This window comes from Dasypus novemcinctus, chromosome 18, assembly GCF_030445035.2.
Source record: "Dasypus novemcinctus isolate mDasNov1 chromosome 18, mDasNov1.1.hap2, whole genome shotgun sequence".
Classification (NCBI taxonomy): Eukaryota; Metazoa; Chordata; class Mammalia; order Cingulata; family Dasypodidae; genus Dasypus; species Dasypus novemcinctus.
The window spans coordinates 68,745,997-68,768,095 of record NC_080690.1 but is presented as its reverse complement, the minus strand read 5'-3'; the positions used below and the strand labels follow the sequence as shown (position 1 = coordinate 68,768,095).

Sequence of the window (22,099 nt, the reverse complement as noted above, 5' to 3'; positions counted from 1 at the left end):
AAAGTAAATTGCATCCCCTGGTGGTTCTAGCCATTAGCCACTGACCCCCTATCTGACTGGTTTAATTCCCTCTCTTGACCCTGGGGACATTGTCATAGGTCTACGAGCTTTTAATGGAGGACTCATTATTCTGTGTCTGTTATACTGTTGCTGTGGAATGTGGGTGCAATGCGTGTCCTGTGGTCAATGCTGGCTGCTGCATGGGGTGGATTGTGGGCCCCGGGATGACCCCACCAAATGAAACACAACCCAAAGCATGTAGCCACTGGCATAACCAGAACCTGAATGTACAAATGTTTCTGCAAACTTTAATCCCCTCAAGACTGTATACTGCCTTCCTGCAATAACATCACCAAACACCCCATTTGTGCACCTTATGTAACTTTTGCAGAAATTCTGTTCTCATGCCCTATGGAATGCCTTTGTTCTGAAACCGCTTATATCACCCCTCATTTCTTCATCTCTTCACAGAGCACTAACTTCATTCTTTGGCTGGCCACCATCAAAAAGCCTCTCCTCTTCATAAGTCCCAACAAAGCTCATGTCCGACTATTTGCCTGATGGTTTATTTGGCCTTACAGCTGCTCCAGCTTGTGCCCTTCAAAATTGGGTTGAAACAGGGCAGAAGGAATATTCAAAGAAATAATGGCATGCACTTGAAAATAAGAGCTTGGGTAGTTATACTAACATCATATAAAAGAGATTTTAAGTTAAAAAAAAACTGTTTTGAAGGACAAAGAATGTCACCATATACCGATAAATGGATCAATTGAACAAGAGAGACAGAGATTATAATTATATATGCATCAAATGTTAGATCCCCCAAATATATGATGCATATATTGACAGATTTGAAGGGGGAAATAGACAGTTCTATATTAATAGAAGACTTCGATACATGACTTTCAATAATCAATAGACGAGCTAGACAAGAGATCAATAAGGAAAATAGAAGACTAAATGACACTATAAACCAACTAAACCTAGCAGATGTAGTTAGAACACTTTACCCAAAAGCAGCAGAATACACATTCTTCTCCAGTGCACATGGGTCATTCTCCAGGATAGACCATGTGTTAGGTTATAAAACAACTCTCAATAAAATAAAAAATACCAAAATCATACAATGTTCAGGATAGAATAATGTCTCCCACAAAAGGCAGATTCAACAGGGCATATTTGGGGTGGTAAGAGTCTTCTCTTTTGTACTGCAATGACAGATACATGACATTATGCATTTGTCAAGGTCTATGGAACTGTACAGCACAAAGGGTAAATCAAAATGTAAACCATAGACTTTAGTTAGTAATGATGCTTCAATAGTGATTCATTAACTGTAACAAATGTACTGCACTAATTTGTCAATAATAGGGGAAACTGTGTGGGAGGTTGGTTATATAGGAATTTCCTATACTTTCAGTGTAATTTTTTGGTAAGTATAAACCTAAAACTTCTCTAAAAATAAAGTTTAATGTTACAAAGAGAAGATATAATGATTATAAACATATATATAATTTTTAAAAGGCATGTTCATGTCCCAACCCCTGGTGCTATTGATGAAACCATTCGTAAATAGGACCTATTGAAGGTGTATGCAAACTGAATGAGAGTGGGCCTTAATCCATGTGGGTGAAGTCCCTATGTGCAAAGTAAATTGAACACAAAAAAGGAAGTCACAAGGGCAACCAAAAGCTAGAAGTCAATAGAACCTGGAAGAGAAAGAAGACACTGTCACGTGCGTTACCATGTGACAGAAGAGCCATGGATCCCCAAGAATGCTGTCCAGCCAAAAACGTTGACCCCAAGAGGAAGCAAGTCTTCTAGTCTCTGAAACCATGAGCCAATACATTTTTGTTGTTAAGTCAACCCATTTTTTTAGCAGCCTAGAAACTAAAACAGGTTTTGGTACCGGAAAATGAGGAGCTGCTATGACAAATAGCAAAAAATATATATGTGGAAACAGTTTTGGAATTAGGGAATGAATAGAAGCCAAAATTTTTTTTTTAAAGATTTATTTTTATTTATTTAATTCCCCTCCCCTCCCCCAGTTGTCTGTTTTCTGTGTCTTTTTGCTGCGTCTTGTTTCTTTGTCAGCTTCTGTTGTCGTCAGCGGCACGGGAAGTGTGGGCGGTGCCATTCCTCAGCAGGCTGCTCCCTCCTTTGCGCTGGGCGGCTCTCCTTACGGCACCTTGCGCGTGGGGCTCCCCTACGCGGGGGACACCCCTGTGTGGCAGGGCACTCCTTGCGCGCATCAGCACTGCGCATGGGCCAGCTCCACACGGGTCAAGGAGGCCCGGGCTTGAACCACGGACCTCCCATGTGGTAGACGGATGCCCTAACCACTGGGCCAAAGTCTGTTTCCCATAGAAGCCAAAATTATTAGTGCTTCTCTAAGAAAAAGTCCAGATTACTTTGAAAAGACTAATGGTAGATATATGGAATAGAGAAGAATTTGTCCACTTTTAGCCATTATTAATATATTTGTGTTGTCAAAAAACCTTAAAGATTGCCTTCACACTCAAGAGTTTTGAAAGATTCCTAAAAGGCAAGGTTTAAAGAGAGAAATCCAACAGAAATTGACATCCAAAAGATTTGTAGGATTTCGAGTGGGTAGGATTTGAACTTCAGACTGGATTCTCTTTTCTGGACAACTGAACTTGAGAAATCATTGGTCCTCTGTGTCTGCCACTGGAAAATAGAAGGGTTGGACCAACAAAATAACAGTTGCTATTATGGATTTTCTCTTTCTTTTTTTAAAAAATAAATTATTTCAAATTTTAAAAGTAACAGAAAAAGGCAGCCCAACAAGTTATGGAAGCACTTCTTTATTTCGTTTCCTGAGGATCTGCCAAATCGTCTTCCATTATTTTACATTCCCACCAACAGTGAAGGAGTGTTCCTATTTCTCCACATCCTCTCCGGCACTTGTAGTTTTCTGTTTTTTAAATAATGGCCCTTTTTAACTAATGTATGATGTGAGATGATATCTCATTGTAATTTTGATCTGCATTTTCCTAATAGCTACTGACATTGAACATCTTTTCATTTGTCTTTTGGCCATTTCTTCTTCCATTTTGGAAAAAATGTCTGTTTAACTCTTTTGCCCATTTTTTAATTGGGTTGCTTGTCATTTTGTAATTAAATTGTGTAATCTCTTTATATATGTGGAGATCAATCCCTTATCAAATATATAGTTTCTGAAGGTTTTTTTCCCCGAGTTGACTGTCTTTTCACCATCTTAACAAAATCACTTGAAACGCAAAACTGTTTAATTTTGAGGTCCCATTTATCAATGTTTTTCTTTTGTTGCTCATGCTTTGAGTGTAAAGTCCAAGAAACCACCACCGACCACAAGATCTTGAAGGTGTTTCCCTACATTTCCTTTTTTTTTTAAAGATTTATTTTTTATTTCTCTCCTCTTCCCTGCTATCCCCCCCCCCGCCCCCGCAGTTGTCTGCTATCAGTGTCCATTCGCTGTGTGTTTGTTCTTCTGTGACCGCTTCTATCCTTATCAGCGGCACCAGGAATCTGTTTCTTTTTGTTGCGTCATCTTGTTGTGTCAGCTCTCCAGTGTGTGCAGCACCATTCTTGGGAAGGCTGCACTTTCTTTTGCACTGGGGGCTCTCCTTACTGGGCACACTCCTTGCACGTGGGGCTCCCCTACATGGGGGACACCCCTGTGTGGCACGGCACTCCTTGCATGCATCAGCATTGTGCATGGGCCAGCTCCACACAGGTCAAGGAGGTCCAGGGTTTGAACCGTGGACCTCCCATGTGGTAGGTGGATGCCCTATCCATTGGGCCAAGTCGGCTTCCCCCTACATTTTCTTCTAGGAGTTTTATGGTTTTACTTTTTATATTTAGGTCTTTGATCCATTGTGAATTAATTTTTGTGTAAGGTGTGAAATAGGGGTCTTCTTTTTGATATGGATATCCAGTTTTCCAAGAACCATTTTTGTTGAATAGGCTGATCCACCTGAGTGAGTTTGACAGCCTTGTCAAAAATGACTTGACCATCAATGTGAGGGTCTATTTCTATAGCCGTTTGATACGGTTTATGAATTCCAAAAATAGATATTGGATAATGTTTGTGAACTGGTCTGTACCTGGCATGATTAAATTATGATTAGGGCTTTGATTGGGCCACATCAGTAGAACATTAAGTCCCTGCCCCCTTGGTAGGCGGGGACTCACAGATAAAACCATACTGCAGAGCAGAGAAATTAGCTGGAGATTTGATGTTGGAGGTTTTGTTTTTTATTTTGTTTTTAAGATTCATTTATTTATTTCTCTCCCTCCCTCCATTATCTGCTCTCTGAGTCCATTCACCATGTGTTCTTCTGTGTCTGCTTATATTCTCATTAGGCAGCTCTGGGAACAGATCCTGGGACCTTCCAGAGTAGGAAAGAGGTGATCTTTCTCTTGTGCCACCTCAACTCCCTTTTCTGCTACGTCTCTTATTGTCTCTCTTCTGTGTCTCTTTTTGCTGCATTCTCTTGCTGCACCAGCTCTCCACATCAGCCGGCACTGCTGCATGGGGCTGCATTCCTGCGTGGGGCAGCACTCCCACATAGGGCAGCACTCTGTGTGGGCCAGCTCGCCACACCAGCCAGCTTGCCTTCACCAGGAGGCCCTGGGTATCGAACCCTGGCCCTCCTGTATGGTAAACAGGAGAACCCAACTGCTTGAGCAATATCCATTTCCCTGATGTTGGAGTTTTGATGCTGAACTTTTGAGCAGTAGCCTGGGAAGTAAGAACACGGAGGAGCAGAGCAGCCGAGCCCAGAGAAATCAAGCCTTGGGGAGAGAGACAGAGCTAGGCACCTAATAGTCTATCGCTGGCCTTGTGGAGAGAGGCAAAGCCTAGAAAGCCTCATGTTCTACAGCGGGCCTAGAAAGCCTCCTGTTCTACAGAGAAGCTGAGTCTGGAGAGAAATGAGCCCTGGGAAGAGAGGAACCCAGGAAGCCTGAGCCCTGGCAGACGTCAGCAGCCATCTTGCTAAAATACATGGCAATAGACTTTGGTGAGGGAAGTAACTTATGCTTTATGGCCTGGTATCTGTAAGCATCTACCCTGAACAAATACCCTTTATAAAAACCAACCAATTTCTAGTATTTTGCATCAGTACCCCTTTGGCTGACTAATACAATTTCCAAACTGTCAATTTGATTCCACTGATCAATCTGTCTATTTTTATGCCAGTATCATGCTGTTTTTATCACTGTAGTTAGATAACAGGCTTTAAAGTCTAGAAGTGAGAGTTCTCCAACATTGTTCTTTGTAAAGACAGTTTTGACTAGTCAGGGACTCTTACCCTTCCAGATAAATTTGATATTTGGCTTTTCCAATTCTATAAGCGAAGATGTTGGCATTTTTATTGAGATTGTGTTAAATCTATAGATCAGTTTGAGTAGAATTGACATATTAATGATAGTCTTGGAATATCCTTCCATTTATTTAGATCATCTTTGGTTTCTTTGTTTTTTTTTTAGCAATGTTTTATAGTTTTCTTGAACCAAGATGTCCCTGGTTAAGTTTATTCCTAAATATTTTATTCTTTTCATCACTATTGTAAATGGAATTTTTTTCTGACTTCCCCCTCATATTACTCATTAGTACTGTATAGAAATGCTGTTGGTTTTTGGTGTATTCATCTTGTATCCTGTCACTTTATTGAAATTGCCTGTAAGTTCTAATAGTTTTGTTGTAGATTTTTCAGGATTTTCTAAGTGTAGGATCATATCATCAGCGAATAGCAAAAGTTTTACATTTCCTTTCCTATTTAGGTGACTTTTATTTCTTTTTCTTGCCTAATTGCTCTGGCTAGAACTTCTGGCACCATATGGGATAACAATAGAGAGGATGGGCATCCTTGTCTTGTTCCCAGTCTCAATGGGAAAGCTTTCAGTCTTTCTCCACCAAGTACAATGTTAACTGTGGGTTTTTCATATATGCACTTTATCATATTGAGAAAGTTTCCTTCCATTCCTATCTTTCAGGATGTTTTTATCTAGAAAGGATATGGTATTTTGTCAAGTGCCTTTTCTGCATCTATTGAAATGACCATGTGATTTTTCTGGTTCATTTTATTAATGTGGCATACTATGCTGTTTAATTTTATTGTGTTGAACCACCCTTGCATATCTGGTATAAAGCCCATTTGATCATGAGGTATAATTTTTTTAGGAGGTACTGGTAATTGAACCCAGAACTTTGTACATGTAGGTGCTCAACCACTGAGCTACATCTGCTCCCCATGATGTATAATTTTAAAACATGTTTTTGAATTCTGTTAGCAAGTATTTTGTTGAGAATTTTTGCATCTATATCCACAAAAGAAATTGGTCTGTAATATTGTTTTCTGGCAGTATCTTTATTTGGCTTTGGTATTAGGATGATGTTAGCTTCATAGAATGAGTTTGGTCATGTTCCTTCCTGTTCAATTTTTCTGAAGAGTTTGAGTTATAGGTGTTCCAGAAGGAGAAGAGAACAGAAAAGGGGTAGAAAGAATATTTGAAGAAATACTGACTGAAAATTTTCCAATACTTCTGAAAGACATGAATATCAATATTCAAGAAGGACAACATACCCCAAACTGAATAAATCTAAATATACCCACTACAAGACATCTACTATTTAGAATGTCAAATGCCAAAGATAAAGAGACCATTTTGAGAGCAGCAAGAGAAAAGCAATGTATCACTTACAAGGGAACCTCAATAGGACTAAGTGCTGATCTCTCATCAGAAATTATGGAGGTACAATATATTTAAGGTACTGAAAGAGAAAAACTGCCAGTCAAAAATTCTTTATCTGGCAAAACTATTCTTCAGAAATGAAGGTGAGTTTAAAGTCCCCATAGACAAACAAAATCTGAGGGAGTATGTTACCAAGAGACAGGATCTACAAAAGATATTAAAGGGTATGTTATAGCCTGAAAGGAAAAGACAAGGGTGAGAGCCCTGGAGAAGAGTGTAGAAATGGAGAACATAAGTAAAGGGTATTTATTTGGGGTAGAAACTTAAGTTACCAGGCCATAAAGCATAAGTTACTTCCCTCACCCAAGTCTATTGCCACGTGTTGGGGCAAGATGGCTGCCAATGCCTGCCAAGAGTCCAGTCTTCTTGGTTTCCTCTCTTCCCAGTGTTTCTTTCCAGGCTCAGCTGCTGTACTCACTCCACACAGGCACTCAGCTTGCCACACAGACACTCTCTCCTCTTCTTTTTCACCAGGAGGCCCCAGGGATTGAACCCAGGTCCTCCCATATGGTAGGCAGAGGCCCTATCACTTGAGCCACATCCATTTCCGTAATTATGTTTTAATATGTCCTGCAACTAGAGTTTGTATTGTATGTCCTTATGAATACATTAGACATATACTTCATTTTACAAACATGTTCATGTGAGAAGGAGGAGGAGAAGAACACTACAGTAGAGAAACCTGGTAAATACCACCTCAGCCAGGTGACCAAATCAATATATGATAAGTCATGTTGATAGGATGTACTCTTGCTATGATATGATAAATGGCATTTTCCTCTATTGGCTTCCTCCAAAAATTACACGACTGCAATCTAATCATGAGAAAAACACCAGACAAATTCTATTACAGGGGTATTATGCAAAACACCTGACCAGAACCTCCAAAACTTTCCAGGTCATCAAGCATAAAGATAATGTGAGACCATCATAGCCCAGGAGATACTAAGGAGATATGACAACTAGTTGAAATGTGGTATCCTGGGTAGGATCTTGGAAGAGAAAATGGGTATTGGGTAAAAACTAAGAAAGTCTGAATAAAACATGGACTTGGGTTAATAATATATCAATATTAATGGAAGATATAAATAACAGAAGAAACTGGTGGCAAGGTATATAGACACACTCTGTAAAACATTTTGCGATTTTTCTGTAAATCTAAAAGTGTGCAAAAAAGTAAAGTTCACTAAGATTTTTTTTTAATTGCCCATAAATCTATGTCCTTCTGCTTGCTCTTGTTTTCTGGTTCCATTCCATGAAATAAAACTTGATTACCCAGAATATTCACAGTTGTTCATTATTACCAGTAAAAATCCACCTGTCAGTCCCACTACCCATTTCTAAGTATCTTCAATAGTCAGAGGACTTATTAACAACTGGGGATGTTAATGATTGTTTTGCAGATCCTGAAAATGATTGTTTCTGAGTTAATTTATATTCTGATGTGGATCTAGCTGAATCCATAACGCCAAGCACGAAGGACTCATCATAATGTCGGGCGACTATTTCTGGTTTGAAAGAATGCCTTTCCCAAACCAGGAATACGATGCTGAAACCCTGAAGTTAGTAAGGGAAGATTTTATGGTGACTGATGAAGATGTGTTCATATTCACTTACCCCAAGTCAGGTAAGGAAACAGGATCAGGAACTGAGAGAGGCTGTGCCTATGTTCCTGATGCTTTTGCTTTCGATATACTGGACAAAGTGCAATGCTTTGGTAGAAATTGGAGTGTCCTAACCATTTACATTCAGAGAAAGGGATTGAAACAGGAAATTAAATTCTATGAGATGTATGTTCAGCTAGGGCAATGGAAGGCATAGGGGAAACCCTAAGGAATACTCCCAAGGAAGGCTTGGGTGAGTGGTGGTAGAAGATAGGTGAAGTCTTATAGAAGAAATAGTATGTAAAATGAGATGAAAATAGTTGATGAGAAATTATTTTGTTAAGAGAGATAGTTTCAGGTAAAGGGGTCACCATGGGCAATGATCAGGGATTGGAAAAGAGCCTGGTAAATTCAAGGGACTGAAGAAATGATATTTCTCCAGGGGGCTTAGGACAACAGCAAATTGGACAAGGATTGATGCTGAAGACTTTGGAAGGGAAAAGCTGGTGTCACTGGGAACATATTAAAGGATTTAAGAAAAGAGTGGCTTGAGCATAATTTCAGTTTCAAAACATTTGCACTGGCTGCTCTGTGGTAAAGAAATTTAAGGGGATTGTTGAGGAAGAATGTAAGTGTGAACTGGTTAGGAAGATACTCAGGATCTGGGGCCTGGAGGTCTAGTTAGGGGGAAAGGAGATGGAGAGACTTTGAGAGGAGTGAAAAATATTTACATGGTTGGCTCAAAGCAATTTGTTACTTTGTGGGACTGAGGGCTGAGGAAAGAAGCAGCCCAGGGTGGTTCCAGGATTTCAGGAGGGGAACAAGATGAATGCGAGACCATGCATGGCAGCAGAGGGTGGACAATGAGCCAGGACTGCAGGAAACCCGTGCTCAGCATTTCACATTACAGGTCTGAATTTCCATGACGATTGCCTTTAGGTAACTATTTGTCTCTCTTAGAGAACATAGGGATTTGACATAGAAAGATCGTTTTCTGCTCTAAAAATGTCACTCCTGTGTCATTCTGAGTACAGCACTGTCAACAGTAAACTTCAGAATGTGCAACGTGCAGAGCAGCTAATGCCTAGAACCCCCCTTAGAGGATTTTCTCAGCCAAAATTTAGTGTGCCCCTTTTATTGTTTAGTGTTATTTCTGAGGTACCAAGAGGAACGTGCCTGCTTCTGAAACTGGTTGAATAAAGTAATAATGTTTTTTGGAGTCTAAATTTTTCCTTGCTGGAAAAAAAAAGTGAAAGGAATCATCATAGCACCTCCTGTAAAAGCAGTAGCCTTCTGGATCTGCCCAGAAGGTGATTTGCAGATGTAATTGGGCACTGGAAAGAAAAAAAGTGAAAAGAGAGATGGCAAAAGTCTGGGGTAATGATGACCCTGTTCAAAGTCCACAGTGCAGAGTCTTACAGGGCAGCATAACAACACTTTCATTGACCTTCAGGATTTCCTTGGAATGTTCCAAGTTGACCAGTTTTGATATCTCCTTGACCAAAATTAGATCTTATGATGGCCTTAATCTAAAACTTAGAGTGGCAGTGGCCACGGGAGTTGCTGAGCCAGGGAGAGGGAAGAAGAGGTGTGATATGGGAGCATTTTCAGGACTTGGAGTTATCCTGAGTGATATTGCAGGGACAGATGCAGGACATTATATATCCTGCCATAACCCATTGAATGGACTAGGGGAGAGTATAAACTACACTGTAAACTATAATCCTTGCAGTACAGCAGTGCTCCAATATGTATTCATCAAATGCAATGAATGTGCCACACTGATGAAAGAGGTTGTTGATGTGGGAAAAGTGGGGGGTATGGGAAGTGCAGTATATGGGAATCGCATATTTTTTAATGTAACATTTTGTGTGATCTATGTATCCTTAAAAAAAATAGACAATAAAAAATTTCATTTTCAAAAAAAATAAGAGTGCAAGTGGGAACTAATTTGGTTTTAAGTAGTTATAGTAGACCCAGAATGGTACCAAACCAGGATTTCTGAGTCCTTGAGGCACCAGTTTGTGAAGAAGACCTGGACTGGGAGATGGTGAAAATCACTCTCCTGATACGTTGTGTTTGTTAGTTGCATGGATTTTTATATGTTTCCTTTTATTTTTTCCCTGGATACTTGTGTCTGTAGCAGCTTTTTTGCCTTTATTGTTTACCCTGTAGTCTGCCAGTCCCCAAGGATATCAAGCCTATCTAGAAAGACAGAATGGGTGAGGAAGAAGGAAAAAGTTGAGGACAATGAGTAAGACAACCCAGAGAGGAAAGAGAACCCAGTGGATCTGGTGTTATGAAGGTCAAGGACGTAGTGTTTCCAGGAGGAAGAACTGCTCTAGTGTACTGATCCCTGCCTAGTGATGATGCCAGAGGATGGATGATATGGACCACTGGGTTCCATAACGTAGAGTGCTTTGGTGAATTCTGCAACTGATGTAAAGGTAGTGAAGTAGGGCGAAAAGTCAGAGTGAAATCAGTGACCCTCATGTTCCCTTCTTTTCCAGGCACCAACTGGTTGCTGGAGATTATCTCCCTGATCTACTCCAAGGGGGATCCCAAACGGGTCCAATCTGTGTTCATCTGGAACCATTCACCCTGCATAGAAACTGTGCGTGGGTATAATCTCACCAAGAACATGGAGGGCCCAGCCTCCTCCCCTCCCACCTCCCCATCCACCTCTTCCCCAGGTCTTTCTTCAGTTCCAAGGCCAAGGTCAGTTCATCATGGTCAAGAAACTTCCCAGACTTTCATATTTATAGGAAGCAGCTGGAGAGCTCATTAAAATGCCTAGTGTCATTTAGCCTGGGGTGGGGCCCGAGAGTCTGCGTCTCTAACCAGTTCCTACGATGCCCATGAGGCAGCTCCAGGCGCCACACTTGAGTCAAGGGTGTAGACCATCCCACAGATTATACTGGCAAGGTGTAAGTCAGAGACGAAGTAAAATATTAAGGCCAGAATCTGTAAAAAGCACATTTTAAGCCCAAAAAGAATTCGTTAACTACTGCTCTTTGTTGCTGTAAAGAATAATTAGCTTATCTGTTTTAAGTATAGGAGGGAGCTGAGAAGGATATGTCAGACCAAAGAAAGACTCAGACAAAGCCAGCTTAGCGAGCAAAAGAGCATTTAATAGGGGGCTTACGTGGGGCCTCGCCCTCGATGGTGGAAGGGGAGTCCTCTCGGAGAGTCTGAGCCTGGCCGGGGCTAAATCCTCTTCCATGGCAGTGGGAGGTGAGCATGGTGCTTCCAAGGCTTGAGTCCGCACTTGCCACAAAGCAAGAGGGGTCTTTTATACTACCTGGCGATGTGCGGATGGGGAGAGCATGTGACCGGGGGCATGATACGGAATTGCAGGGCTCAGGACAGATCATCAAGGAGTGGGCATTCACAGTGTTTCCCAGCAGGGCAGAAGTTACCCTTTCACAGAAATGATGTAAAAGGAGTGTTTGCAACGTTTGTCAGTCGGGCTGACATCACATCTTTACAGTAATTACATAAGGAATCTATTGATACAAAAGTGGTCAAGCAGTTCACAGATGAGAAAATTCTTAGAGTTTCTGGGAGAGAAGTCTAAGCATACAAGTTTTACTTACCATTCATGAGTTCACAAACAGTTATTTCTCAAGACTTGCTGTGTAACTATTAATAAAATGCTGCTGTGACTAGAAAGCGAAAAAACTGGAAGATGTAAATTGCTTTGAGGATTTTTTAAGTTTTATGAGTAAGTTGAGAGAAACTTACGCAAGCATGCGTGCACTCCCCTTTTGAGTGTATACATTCACTTTACATTAAGCTTTCTTGCTAGTAAAAAGAAAATTAAGTTGAGACACAGAAAAGTATCCTTTCCTTGGAATTTCACAATGTGCAGTAAGCTCAAGTTTTTTTGTTTTTAACATCACTCCAAGTTTGTTTACAGTACAACTATGTTTGTGTCTTAATGGTGTTTGGTAAATCCCTGGGTGTGAAGCTGAGACCTAGAGAGAGACAGAACCTAGAATAATGTCGCACAGAGTTGTTCAGAGTCTGGAGGAAAACTCAGTGGATGTAATGCCAAGAGATCTTTGTGTGTGTGTGTGCACTAATCTTAGCGTCACTATGGTGACTCTTCATATATGTACGCTCTGATCCTGGTAGAGAGCTTTCTACTCCCCCCAGAAAGCTCTCTCATATCCCTTCCCAGTCAATTCCCACCCACAGAGGAAACCATTCCCCTGACTTCTATATCCAGAGAGTAGTTTGCCTTGTTCTGGAAGTTCACACAGATGGACTGGTACTACGTGAACTCCTCGACGCTGCCTTCCTTCATTCAGTGTAACATGGGGGACTCTTCCATGCTGCTGTGTGTACGCACGGATATGTATTACGGTGTATCTAAACATGGCACACTTTATTAATCCGTTCCCCTGTTAACATTCTTAGATTGCAACACAAATACAATACACCAATCACCTTTAAAACTCTCCAATGACTTCCCCCTATGACTTGTTTATAATATCCCAGAGGCAATGCTTTCTTCTTCCACTGTTTTATTCCTAATGTTACCCCTGTGATTGATATATAGGAACTTCAAAAAATATATTTCATTGAAGAACAAAAGAACTGATTTATTAAGGTTCTATTGATATTTTGTCAGCATTTTATAGGAATTGTGATTTCTGTGAAGATCAAGCAAGATGGAAAATAACTGTGTTGATTTTTATTATCCCTTTTTTCCATTTAAGGTGACCAATCCCATCAGAAATCCCAGAGATATTCTTGTCTCTGGTTATTTTTTCTGGAAAGTAGTGAGAGCATCTAAGGAAGGGTAGTCACTGGAACAATATTTTGAATGGTTCCTCCAAGGAAATGGTGAGTGTGACGTAAAATACGAGAGCTGGGGGGATTCCTGAAGTCCTTTTCCAGTTCTCAATTTAAACCCAAACTGATGTCTCTACATCTCATCAAAGTGAAGGGTGTAAGGCCCCCGTACGATTGGAGCCCAAGGTTGCTAAGTCCACATACTATCCTGCATAAGCCCATCTGTTTTCTCCATCCAAGATAAACCAATCTAGCTATTTTCTGAGTCTCCAGGCCTGCCCACAACTAACACAAAGGCTACCCATATTCTTCTCCTCTACCCTGCCAGTTGTGGCTTTCTGAAATTCAGTTTCTCATTAGCTTCCTGGACTGCACAATCTTGACTTTACATCATTTTTTTTAGTTGCCTCTTTTCAAAACTCCCTTAATCATCTTTACCTAGCTATCTCAGAAAATGTTTGTGCTATCCTAGGATTGCTATACTTTCTTCTTTTTTTTAAGCTGGAGTAACTTTTTTTTACACTTTTTTTATTAAAGTTAATAGATCACAAAAAATGTTTCATTAAAAAACATAGGGAACGGACTTTGGCCCAGTGGTTAGGGCGTCCGTCTACCACATGGGAGGTCCGCGGTTCAAACCCCAGACCTCCTTGACCCGTGTGGAGCTGGCCATGCGCAGTGCTGATGCGCGCAAGAAGTGCCGTGCCACACAAGGGTGTCCCCCGCGTGGGGGAGCCCCACGCGCAAGGAGTGCGCCCGTGAGGAAAGCCGCCCAGCGTGAAAAGAGAGAGCAGCCTGCCCAGGAATGGCGCCGCCCACACTTCCCGTGCCGCTGACGACAACAGAAGCGGACAAAGAAACAAGACGCAGCAAACAGACACCAAGAACAGACAACCAGGGGAGGGGGAGAAATTAAATAAAATAAATAAATCTTTAAAAAAAAAAAAAAACATAAAAAACATATACCCCACTCCCCACCCCCCCACCCCATCATTTTTGTAAATGGTATTTTTTTTAAGATATATACATCACCAAAAAAAAAGTTACATTAAAAAATTATAAGCGATTCCCGCATACCCCCCACCCCCCACCCTACTCCTCCCACCCCAACAATCTACTCCATCATTACACAGAAATTCCGGGCTTTCTCGGGACTTGCCTTTTTTTTTTTTCTTCATATTTTCATGAAACCACAAGAAGTCCAAAATCTAACCTGTGATATGTCTCCCAGGCTGCAGGCCTATGGACATCTTTACTGGACAGAGCCACAGATAGCTCAATATTTTCAAAACCTAAAACGCCTTTCCCCAACATCCCAAACTGCTCCTACTCCAGGCTTATCTGTCTCAGTAAATAGACCACCCCTCACCGAAGGGCCAGCGTTATTCTGATGTTTCACATGTGTCATCGTTTTCCATCCCAATCCTACATCCTCCTCATCAACTTCCATTATGTAATTACTGATACCTTCATTCTGGTGTATACTAAAATGTCACTGTATTTAGAGAATTCCTTTTGTTGTTTTTTAACGCTTAAAGCATCATTCCCTGTCTCTTCTTATCTGTTTTTTCCTTCCTTAGTAATTAGTTTTCTTCTTTAGTAATTATTACCATTATTCCCCATACAAATGAAGTAACTTCAGGAATCTAAATCACAGGAAATAACACCCTTAGACCAGGGCAGCAGGGAGCCCTGGTTTGGTCCCTAAATTTAGAGCTGAGCTTCTGGACTCATTGGATAACAAGCACGCAGAGGATCCCCTGCTCTAAAGCACACCACACCAGCCCACCTGCCTGCTAGGCTAGCAGTAGCCACAGGGAGAAGCAAAATGCATGAACTATAATTGCTGTTTGCAGGCATCAATGATGGCTAGTAGTTTCTTGGTCATACGCTTTTCCCAAAACTTTGCATATCCGAAGTTAAAAATTAAGTAAGCTGTTTCAGGTACAGGTCTATCAGATATAATGCTTCTCTGGTCCATGTGTGTATGCCTCACTCTTTGGTTTATATACCTAGGTGTGGAATTGCTAAGGCATAGCAAATATAAATTTTCAACTTAAAAAAATCAGACTATATACCAAAGTGGCTGTATAAATTAATATTACCATAAGGAAGGTATGAGAGTTCCCTTTACCACGTATCTCCGATGCTATTTGTTATTATCAATGTTTCTATGATTGTAATTATAGCCGCTTTACATAATAATGGGTGAAGAATTGGCATATTCTACATAGTTTATCTCCTTATTTGTATATATGGCTTATCTCTACTTATATTCAAAGCTTTTTTAATGTCTTAGATGATATTTTATCATTTTTTCTATGAAAGGTTTGTAACTCTATATACATATGTATATTTTTGTGTGAGATGAACAACTTTTAAATTATGCTTTATAGGTTTTTTTGGCCCAATATTGGAAATGTAACTGATTTTAACTTTTTATTGGGTAGTCATCAAATGACTGAACTCTCTCCTTCATTCTAATTGGTTCTTCCCACATACTCTATGGTTTTCTATGAAGCAAAAATAGAACTTTTAAGTAATGACTATCATCTTCATTTCTAATACTTGTATATTATTTTCCATTTCCTTACCTTATGGCATTGACCAAATCTCTGAGGCTAATGGTAATAGTTCTATTTTTCTTCATTTTAAAGAGAATTATTTTAAAACTTCATTGTTAGATATTATGCTTGCTATAAGTATTGAGTAGAGAAGTTTTTTTTACATTCTAACCTATTCCATATTGATTTTGAAATATATTTTAAATAAAGGCTTTATGCTAAATTTTATCAAATGCTTTTCTGGATTCATTTGAAATGACATTTTCTCCATTCTTGTGTAAAATTGTAATTTACACTAATACATTTTAAGATAGTTCAGCTTTGATTTTAAGTATTCAATATTTTCCATGTTATTTCCTTTTAATATATTGCTATAATAGTGTTCTAACATATGTGCTTGTAATTTTTATTTCAGTGTATTAATGTGGAAAATTTCAAATATATTTGCTCAGTTTCAACCACTAGTGATATATGGCCCATCTTATTTCATCTGTATGCTCTCATTTTTCCTCCCACTCTACTCTTTTAGAAAAGCTCTCAGACTTCATGCTTTTCATCTGTATTTATTTCATTATATCTCTCTATAAATAAAGTGCCATTATTATTACACCAAAAAACACATATAACTTTAACATCTTCTGATGTATAATCCAGTATTCAATTTTCCTAGATTATCTCATAAATGCCTTTTGATCTCTTTAAATTGGTTTCCAAAGAAAAGCATTTGATTGAATTGGGTTGACATTGGTTACCATACATAACAGTTTTAATATATATTTTATTCTATAACATTTTTACTTCCTTTTTCTCTATTTATTGATTTTTTTGTTCCATAGAATTCCTTGCTTTTGAAATATTATTGTACATGTTCTTATAGTCCTTCTATTTCCAATAAGCTGGTAGTTAATATAGAGGCGTTATTGGGTTCAGGTTTGATTTCTTGACAATTCTGTGTACTTCTGATTTATATCACATCAGGAGATATATCATATCTTTCTCTTTTGTATATTTTAGTAATATTTTAGTTTATATTTTTGCATCCATGCTTACAGTTGTGATATCCTAGAATTTTCCTTTCTCCCACTGCCCTTGCCATACTCTGACATTGAAGTCTACTAATATCACACAGCAAAGGGGTGCTAATGCAAAATACCAGAAATTGGTTGTTTTTATAAAGGGTATTTATTTGGGGTAGGAGCTTACAGATACCAGGCCTTAAAGCATAAGTTACTTCCCTCACCAAAGTCTATTTTCACGTTTTGAAGCAAGATGGCTGCCGATGGCTGCGAGGGTTCAGGCTTCCTGGGTTCCTCCCTTCCAGGGTCTTTTCTCTGGGTTCAAGGTTCCTTCCTTCCCAGGGTCTGCTTCTTCCTGGGCTCAGGGTTCCTCTGTTCCTGGGCCTGGCTTCTCTTTCCTCTGTGAGTTTACTTCCCGGGGCTCCAGCTTAAGGCTTCAGCATCAAATTCCAACATCAAAAACCCTCGCATCAAAAGCTCTAAGTCTGTCTTTTGCCATGCCTTTTATCTGTGGGTCTCCACCCACCAAGGGGTGGGGGGACGCAATGCCCTAATTTCATGGCCCAAACAGAACCATAATCATAACTCAATCATGCCCAGTAATAGACCAGGTTACAAACATAATCCAATATCTATTTTTGGAATTCATAACTATATCAGACTGCTACAGAGGGTAAGGATTTTCTTCTTTTTCTGTTACCTGGATCACCAGATATTTGGATTTTTTTTTAAAGATTTTTCTCTAATTTCTATTAGGTTTGTATTTGATGACTGTGTTATATATGGGGTTGCAGATATTGAAGCACTAATTCCAGGACCCTCATGATTATAGTCCTACCCATAGTTTCCAATTCTAAAAGAGCCATTTGGATAAGCCAAAGGTTACCTGAAAATTACTTTTTTTACTAGTAGTGGACATAAATGATTTCATTTCTTGGTTAAATAATTCCATTTCTTAGTTTTTGATCTCTTTAATTTCCCTTCTTACCACCATTGTTTCTTTACTTCTATATTCCTTTCTTGCATACTTTTATTCATTTTCTATCTTCCAAAATGCATATTCAAAGATGCTTAATTCATTAATGGTGTGTCTCTGGTCTTTTTAAAATGTAAGCATTAAGGGTATAATCTTACCATCAAGAACTGATTTAACCACATTTCTCAATTTTTTTGTATTTAATATTTTCATAATCTTAAAATTCTAAACTTTAATAAAATTCTCTGTCATTTATCTAGAACTGTGAGTTACTGAGAAAAGTCTTCAAATTTTGTTTTATTTTTAAAGAAACTTTAGATTACACAAATATTCATAAAAAATATAGAGGATTCCCCTATACCCCACGCCTCCCCCCACCATACTTTCCCACATTAACATCTTTCATTAGTGTGGTACCTTTGTTAAATTGATGAACATATTCAAACATTGCACTAACCAAGGACTATAGTTTACATTATTGTCTACACTTTGCCCTGCACAATTTATAGGCTGACAAAAGTGTTTAATAGCCTGTATCCGTCATTGCAATGTTATGCGGGACAATTTCAATGTCCCATGAATGCCCCATGTTGCACCTATTCTTCCCTCTCCCCCACCTCAGTCCCAGGTTGCTTACCACCCTTGTTTGTTCATTCCTCAATCTTGAGGATTTGGGGGTGGTGATAGGTCTGATTGAGAAAGGGCTTAGATCCTATGGGGCAGATGGATGGAACTGTATTGTTTGCCGTTACAGACACTCTCCACTTCCTGGGATGGATGTTGTTCACATCATCCTTTCATTAGTTGTCCTGAGTGCAATGAACTGGCGAGCAGGTATTGCAACTCTGTTGAGATTCAGGGATCAACTGGCATATGAATAGAACAAGGATTTAAGTCTCTGGGACAAATACTTAACAAGTATAATGTTAATTATAGATTCGAATAAAAGGGGCAGAAGAGCTATGGGTAGGGAAATTATAAATGAGTCTAACTCTGTTATATTAGGGAGTTTATATTCCAAAGTGAGGCCCAATGACAGGAAGCCAAATTCTTGAGATTGTCTGCCCTGCCTACAGTGTCCAGATGTTTCTAGAGCCTTCAGGAGCCCCACTGTTTGAGACACTGTTTACTGTGGCAGTCAATGAGGTCCTGCTAAGACATTCATAAGAGTAACCTCTGGAATAAACTCCCAACTCACTTTGAAGTCCCTTAACCATAATGACACATTTGTATTTAAAATTTCCCCCTTTTGTCAAGGTCTGTTTCCAGATTCATCACTAGTCAGTGCTTGGTAATAATCCCTTGGTGCCAAGGACGCTCAACCTGGGAGTCATGTCCCATGCTGGAGGGAAGGTAGTATGTTTATATGCTGAGTTTGGTTTAGAAAGCAGCCACATTTGAGCAACAAGGGGCTTCAGGAGGTAATTCTTAGGTAATATATAATACTAGGCTAAGTTTCAATTTCACTAGAAAAGGTTCATAAGTACAAGTATCAATATCAAGGGCCTGGTATAAGAGTCTGTCCTCTTTCACTAGGCTCTGACCCTGTACTAAAGGGGATTATTGCTGCTCCATTAGAGAATGTAACAGGATTCCCAGGATGGGAATTCAGTATTCTTTGGGTTATTGTGTGGAACTCCATCCACCAAGACAATAATACCCCATGAACACTTGAACATATTCATATGCCATAGAGGCATGCCCAGGTGCACCCCTCCCCACACATCTTCCCATCACCAATGCCCCACACTAGTGATCCTCCCCTGCCACAGTTGTGACCCTTCTGCAATCCAACCCCCCAATAAAGCAAAAAACAACAACAAAAAATAATAAAAATAATAAGAAAATAATGAAGTCCTCCAGAAAAATAGCTAGAAGATAGGCTGAACTGCCTGGAAAATTATCTTCTAGGGTTTCGGACATCAGGAAAAGACTGAGCACTGCCCAGAGGAGAAAGAGACAAAGGTGAGGAATCACAACAACAGAACTGTGGGTTGAAACCAGCAGCTGCTGCTGCCAGCACCTTCCACCACACTAAAGACACGTTAGAATCCTCAGGCCTCTGGGCCTGCTGCTACAGACAAAGGGGACTCCAGGGATCCACCATCCCAGGAAAGGGGAGAGAGAGGGATATAGCCTAAGGCTGACTCGGTTTTGACTCACAAGGTTGTCTGCTATGTCCCGAGAGCCCTCCTAGGCCAGCTGGGGTGGTGCAATTGTTTGTCTTGGGAGCCAGCAAGGGGCTAAAGATATACAACCCTCTCAATCTCTAACTCTACTATCAGGGACTGATTGTTGAGGACTCAGAAGGGAGTGGAAATATTCCCAACCCAGGAAAAAGGGAGGAGACTGCCTGAGAAGGCTGGAGAACTGTCACTGAGAAAGTTTGAATTACAAGGATCTTAGCCTCCAGATGGGAAGACCTATCACATTGATCCAGTCTGTGTTACAACAAATAGGCTCCAACCAGACACTTAACTGACAGTTACCAAAAAGTGCCATCTGCTGGCAGACCAAGGAAGCACATGTGAGAAAATTAAAAATAAGTAAGAGAAGATTTTTCAAACCTTTATAGGCTACCCTCCCCAAGGCCCTGGGAAGCCAGCCTGCAACTAACTACTGGGCCCAAAGCCCAGTTTTGAACAACTAGCAGAGACACTCCTAACAATCCAGGTTGAGCCAAAAATCAAAAAACACTGATAATACACAGCCTCCCATCACTAAATCCCTACAAAAGAGAAAGAAATTGAGCATCTGCATAAACTACATCCTAATCAGACACGTTGACATCAGCAAAAAATTATAAGCTGTACTAAGAAAATGGAAAACATAGCCCAAGGAAAGGACTATATCAAAGCCCCAGAAGAGACACAGGATTTGAGAAAACTAATTAGAGAGATGCACAAAAATTTACAAAATTAAAATAATTAATTGAAAGACAATATGACTAAAGAGATAAATGACATCAAGAAGACATTAAGCAAGTACAAAGAAGAATTTGAAATGCTGAACAGAAAAATAACAGAGCTCATGGGAATGAAAGACGCAATAGGCAAGATCAAAAGCATATTAGAGGCATACAACAGCAGACTCAAAATGATAGAAGAAAGAATAAGTGATACCAAAGACAGAAGAGGAGCTAAAATTGAGAGAAAAGAATGGGAAAAAATTGAGCAGGGCCTCAGAGAGTTGAATGACAACATGAAATGCAAAAACATACGTATCATGGGAGTTCCAGAAGAAGAGAAGGGAAAAGGGGCAGAAAGAGTATTTGAGGAAATAATAGCTGAAAATTTCCCAACTCTCATGAAAGAAATTAAATGGCCAAGAAGTGCACCATATCCCAATCAGAATAAATCTGAATAGACCTACTCTAAGACTCATACTACTCAGAATATCAACTATCAAAGATAAAGAGAAAATTCTCAGAGCAGCAACGGAGAAGCAAAGTATCATGTACAAGGGACATCCAGTAAGACTTAACATGGATTTCTCTTCAGAAACCATGGAGGTGAGAAGACAGTAGTATGATATAATTAGGATACAGTTTAGGTTAGATTGACCTATTCATGATATTTAGTCTTCCAATTCATGAACATGGACTCTTTTTCCTTTTGTTTAGGTCTTCATTGATTTCTTTTAGCATTGATTTATAGTTTTCTGCATATAGATCCTGTATTTCTTTGGTTAAATTAATTCCTAGGTATTTGAGTCTTTTTGTTGCTATTGTAAATGGAATTTCCCCCCGATTTCTTCCTCAGGTTGTTTGGTACTAGTGTACAAAAACATTACTGATTTTTGCATGTTGATCTTGTGTCCTGTCTCTTTTCTGAACTCATTTATTAGCTCAAGTAGCTTTGTTGTGTGTACTTCAGATTTTTCTAAATACAGGATGATGTCATCTGCAAAGAGTGAGAGTTTTACTTCCTCTTTTCCTATTTGGGTCCCTTTGCTTTTTCTCGTCTCATTGCTCTATCTAGAACTTCCAGTAAAATATTGAATAACAATGGCAAAAGTGGACATCCTTTTCTTGTCCTGATCTTAGAGGGAATGTTTTCAACCTTTCCCCATTGAGTACAATGTTGGCCATGGATTTTTCATATATGCCTTTTATCATATTGAGGAATTTTCCTTCTATTCCTGTCTTTTGAAGTGTTTTTATTAAAAAGGTATGTTGAATTTTGTCACATGCCTTTTCTGTGTTGATTGAGATGATCATGTGATTTTTTTCCTTCAATTTGTTAATGTGGTTTATTACATTGATAGATTTTCTTATGTTTTACCAGTCTTGCAAACCAGGAATAAATCCCACTTGATTGTGATGTATAAGTTTTTTGATATATGTGTTGGATTAGATTTGCAAGTATTTTGTTGAGAATT

The 22,099-nt window shown here is 39.5% G+C and overlaps 1 protein-coding gene across 1 annotated transcript in view; it reads left to right on the top strand.

The window, feature by feature from the left end:
• The first annotated feature begins 8,250 nt into the window (after positions 1-8,250).
• SULT2A1 (sulfotransferase family 2A member 1) overlaps positions 8,251-22,099 on the top strand; it is a 57,705-nt gene continuing 43,856 nt past the window's right edge. The window contains 4 exon segments of the mRNA XM_058279139.1: positions 8,251-8,386; positions 10,874-11,014; positions 11,017-11,081; positions 13,088-13,214. Coding sequence (XP_058135122.1) covers positions 8,251-8,386; positions 10,874-11,014; positions 11,017-11,081; positions 13,088-13,214 — 469 coding nt within the window.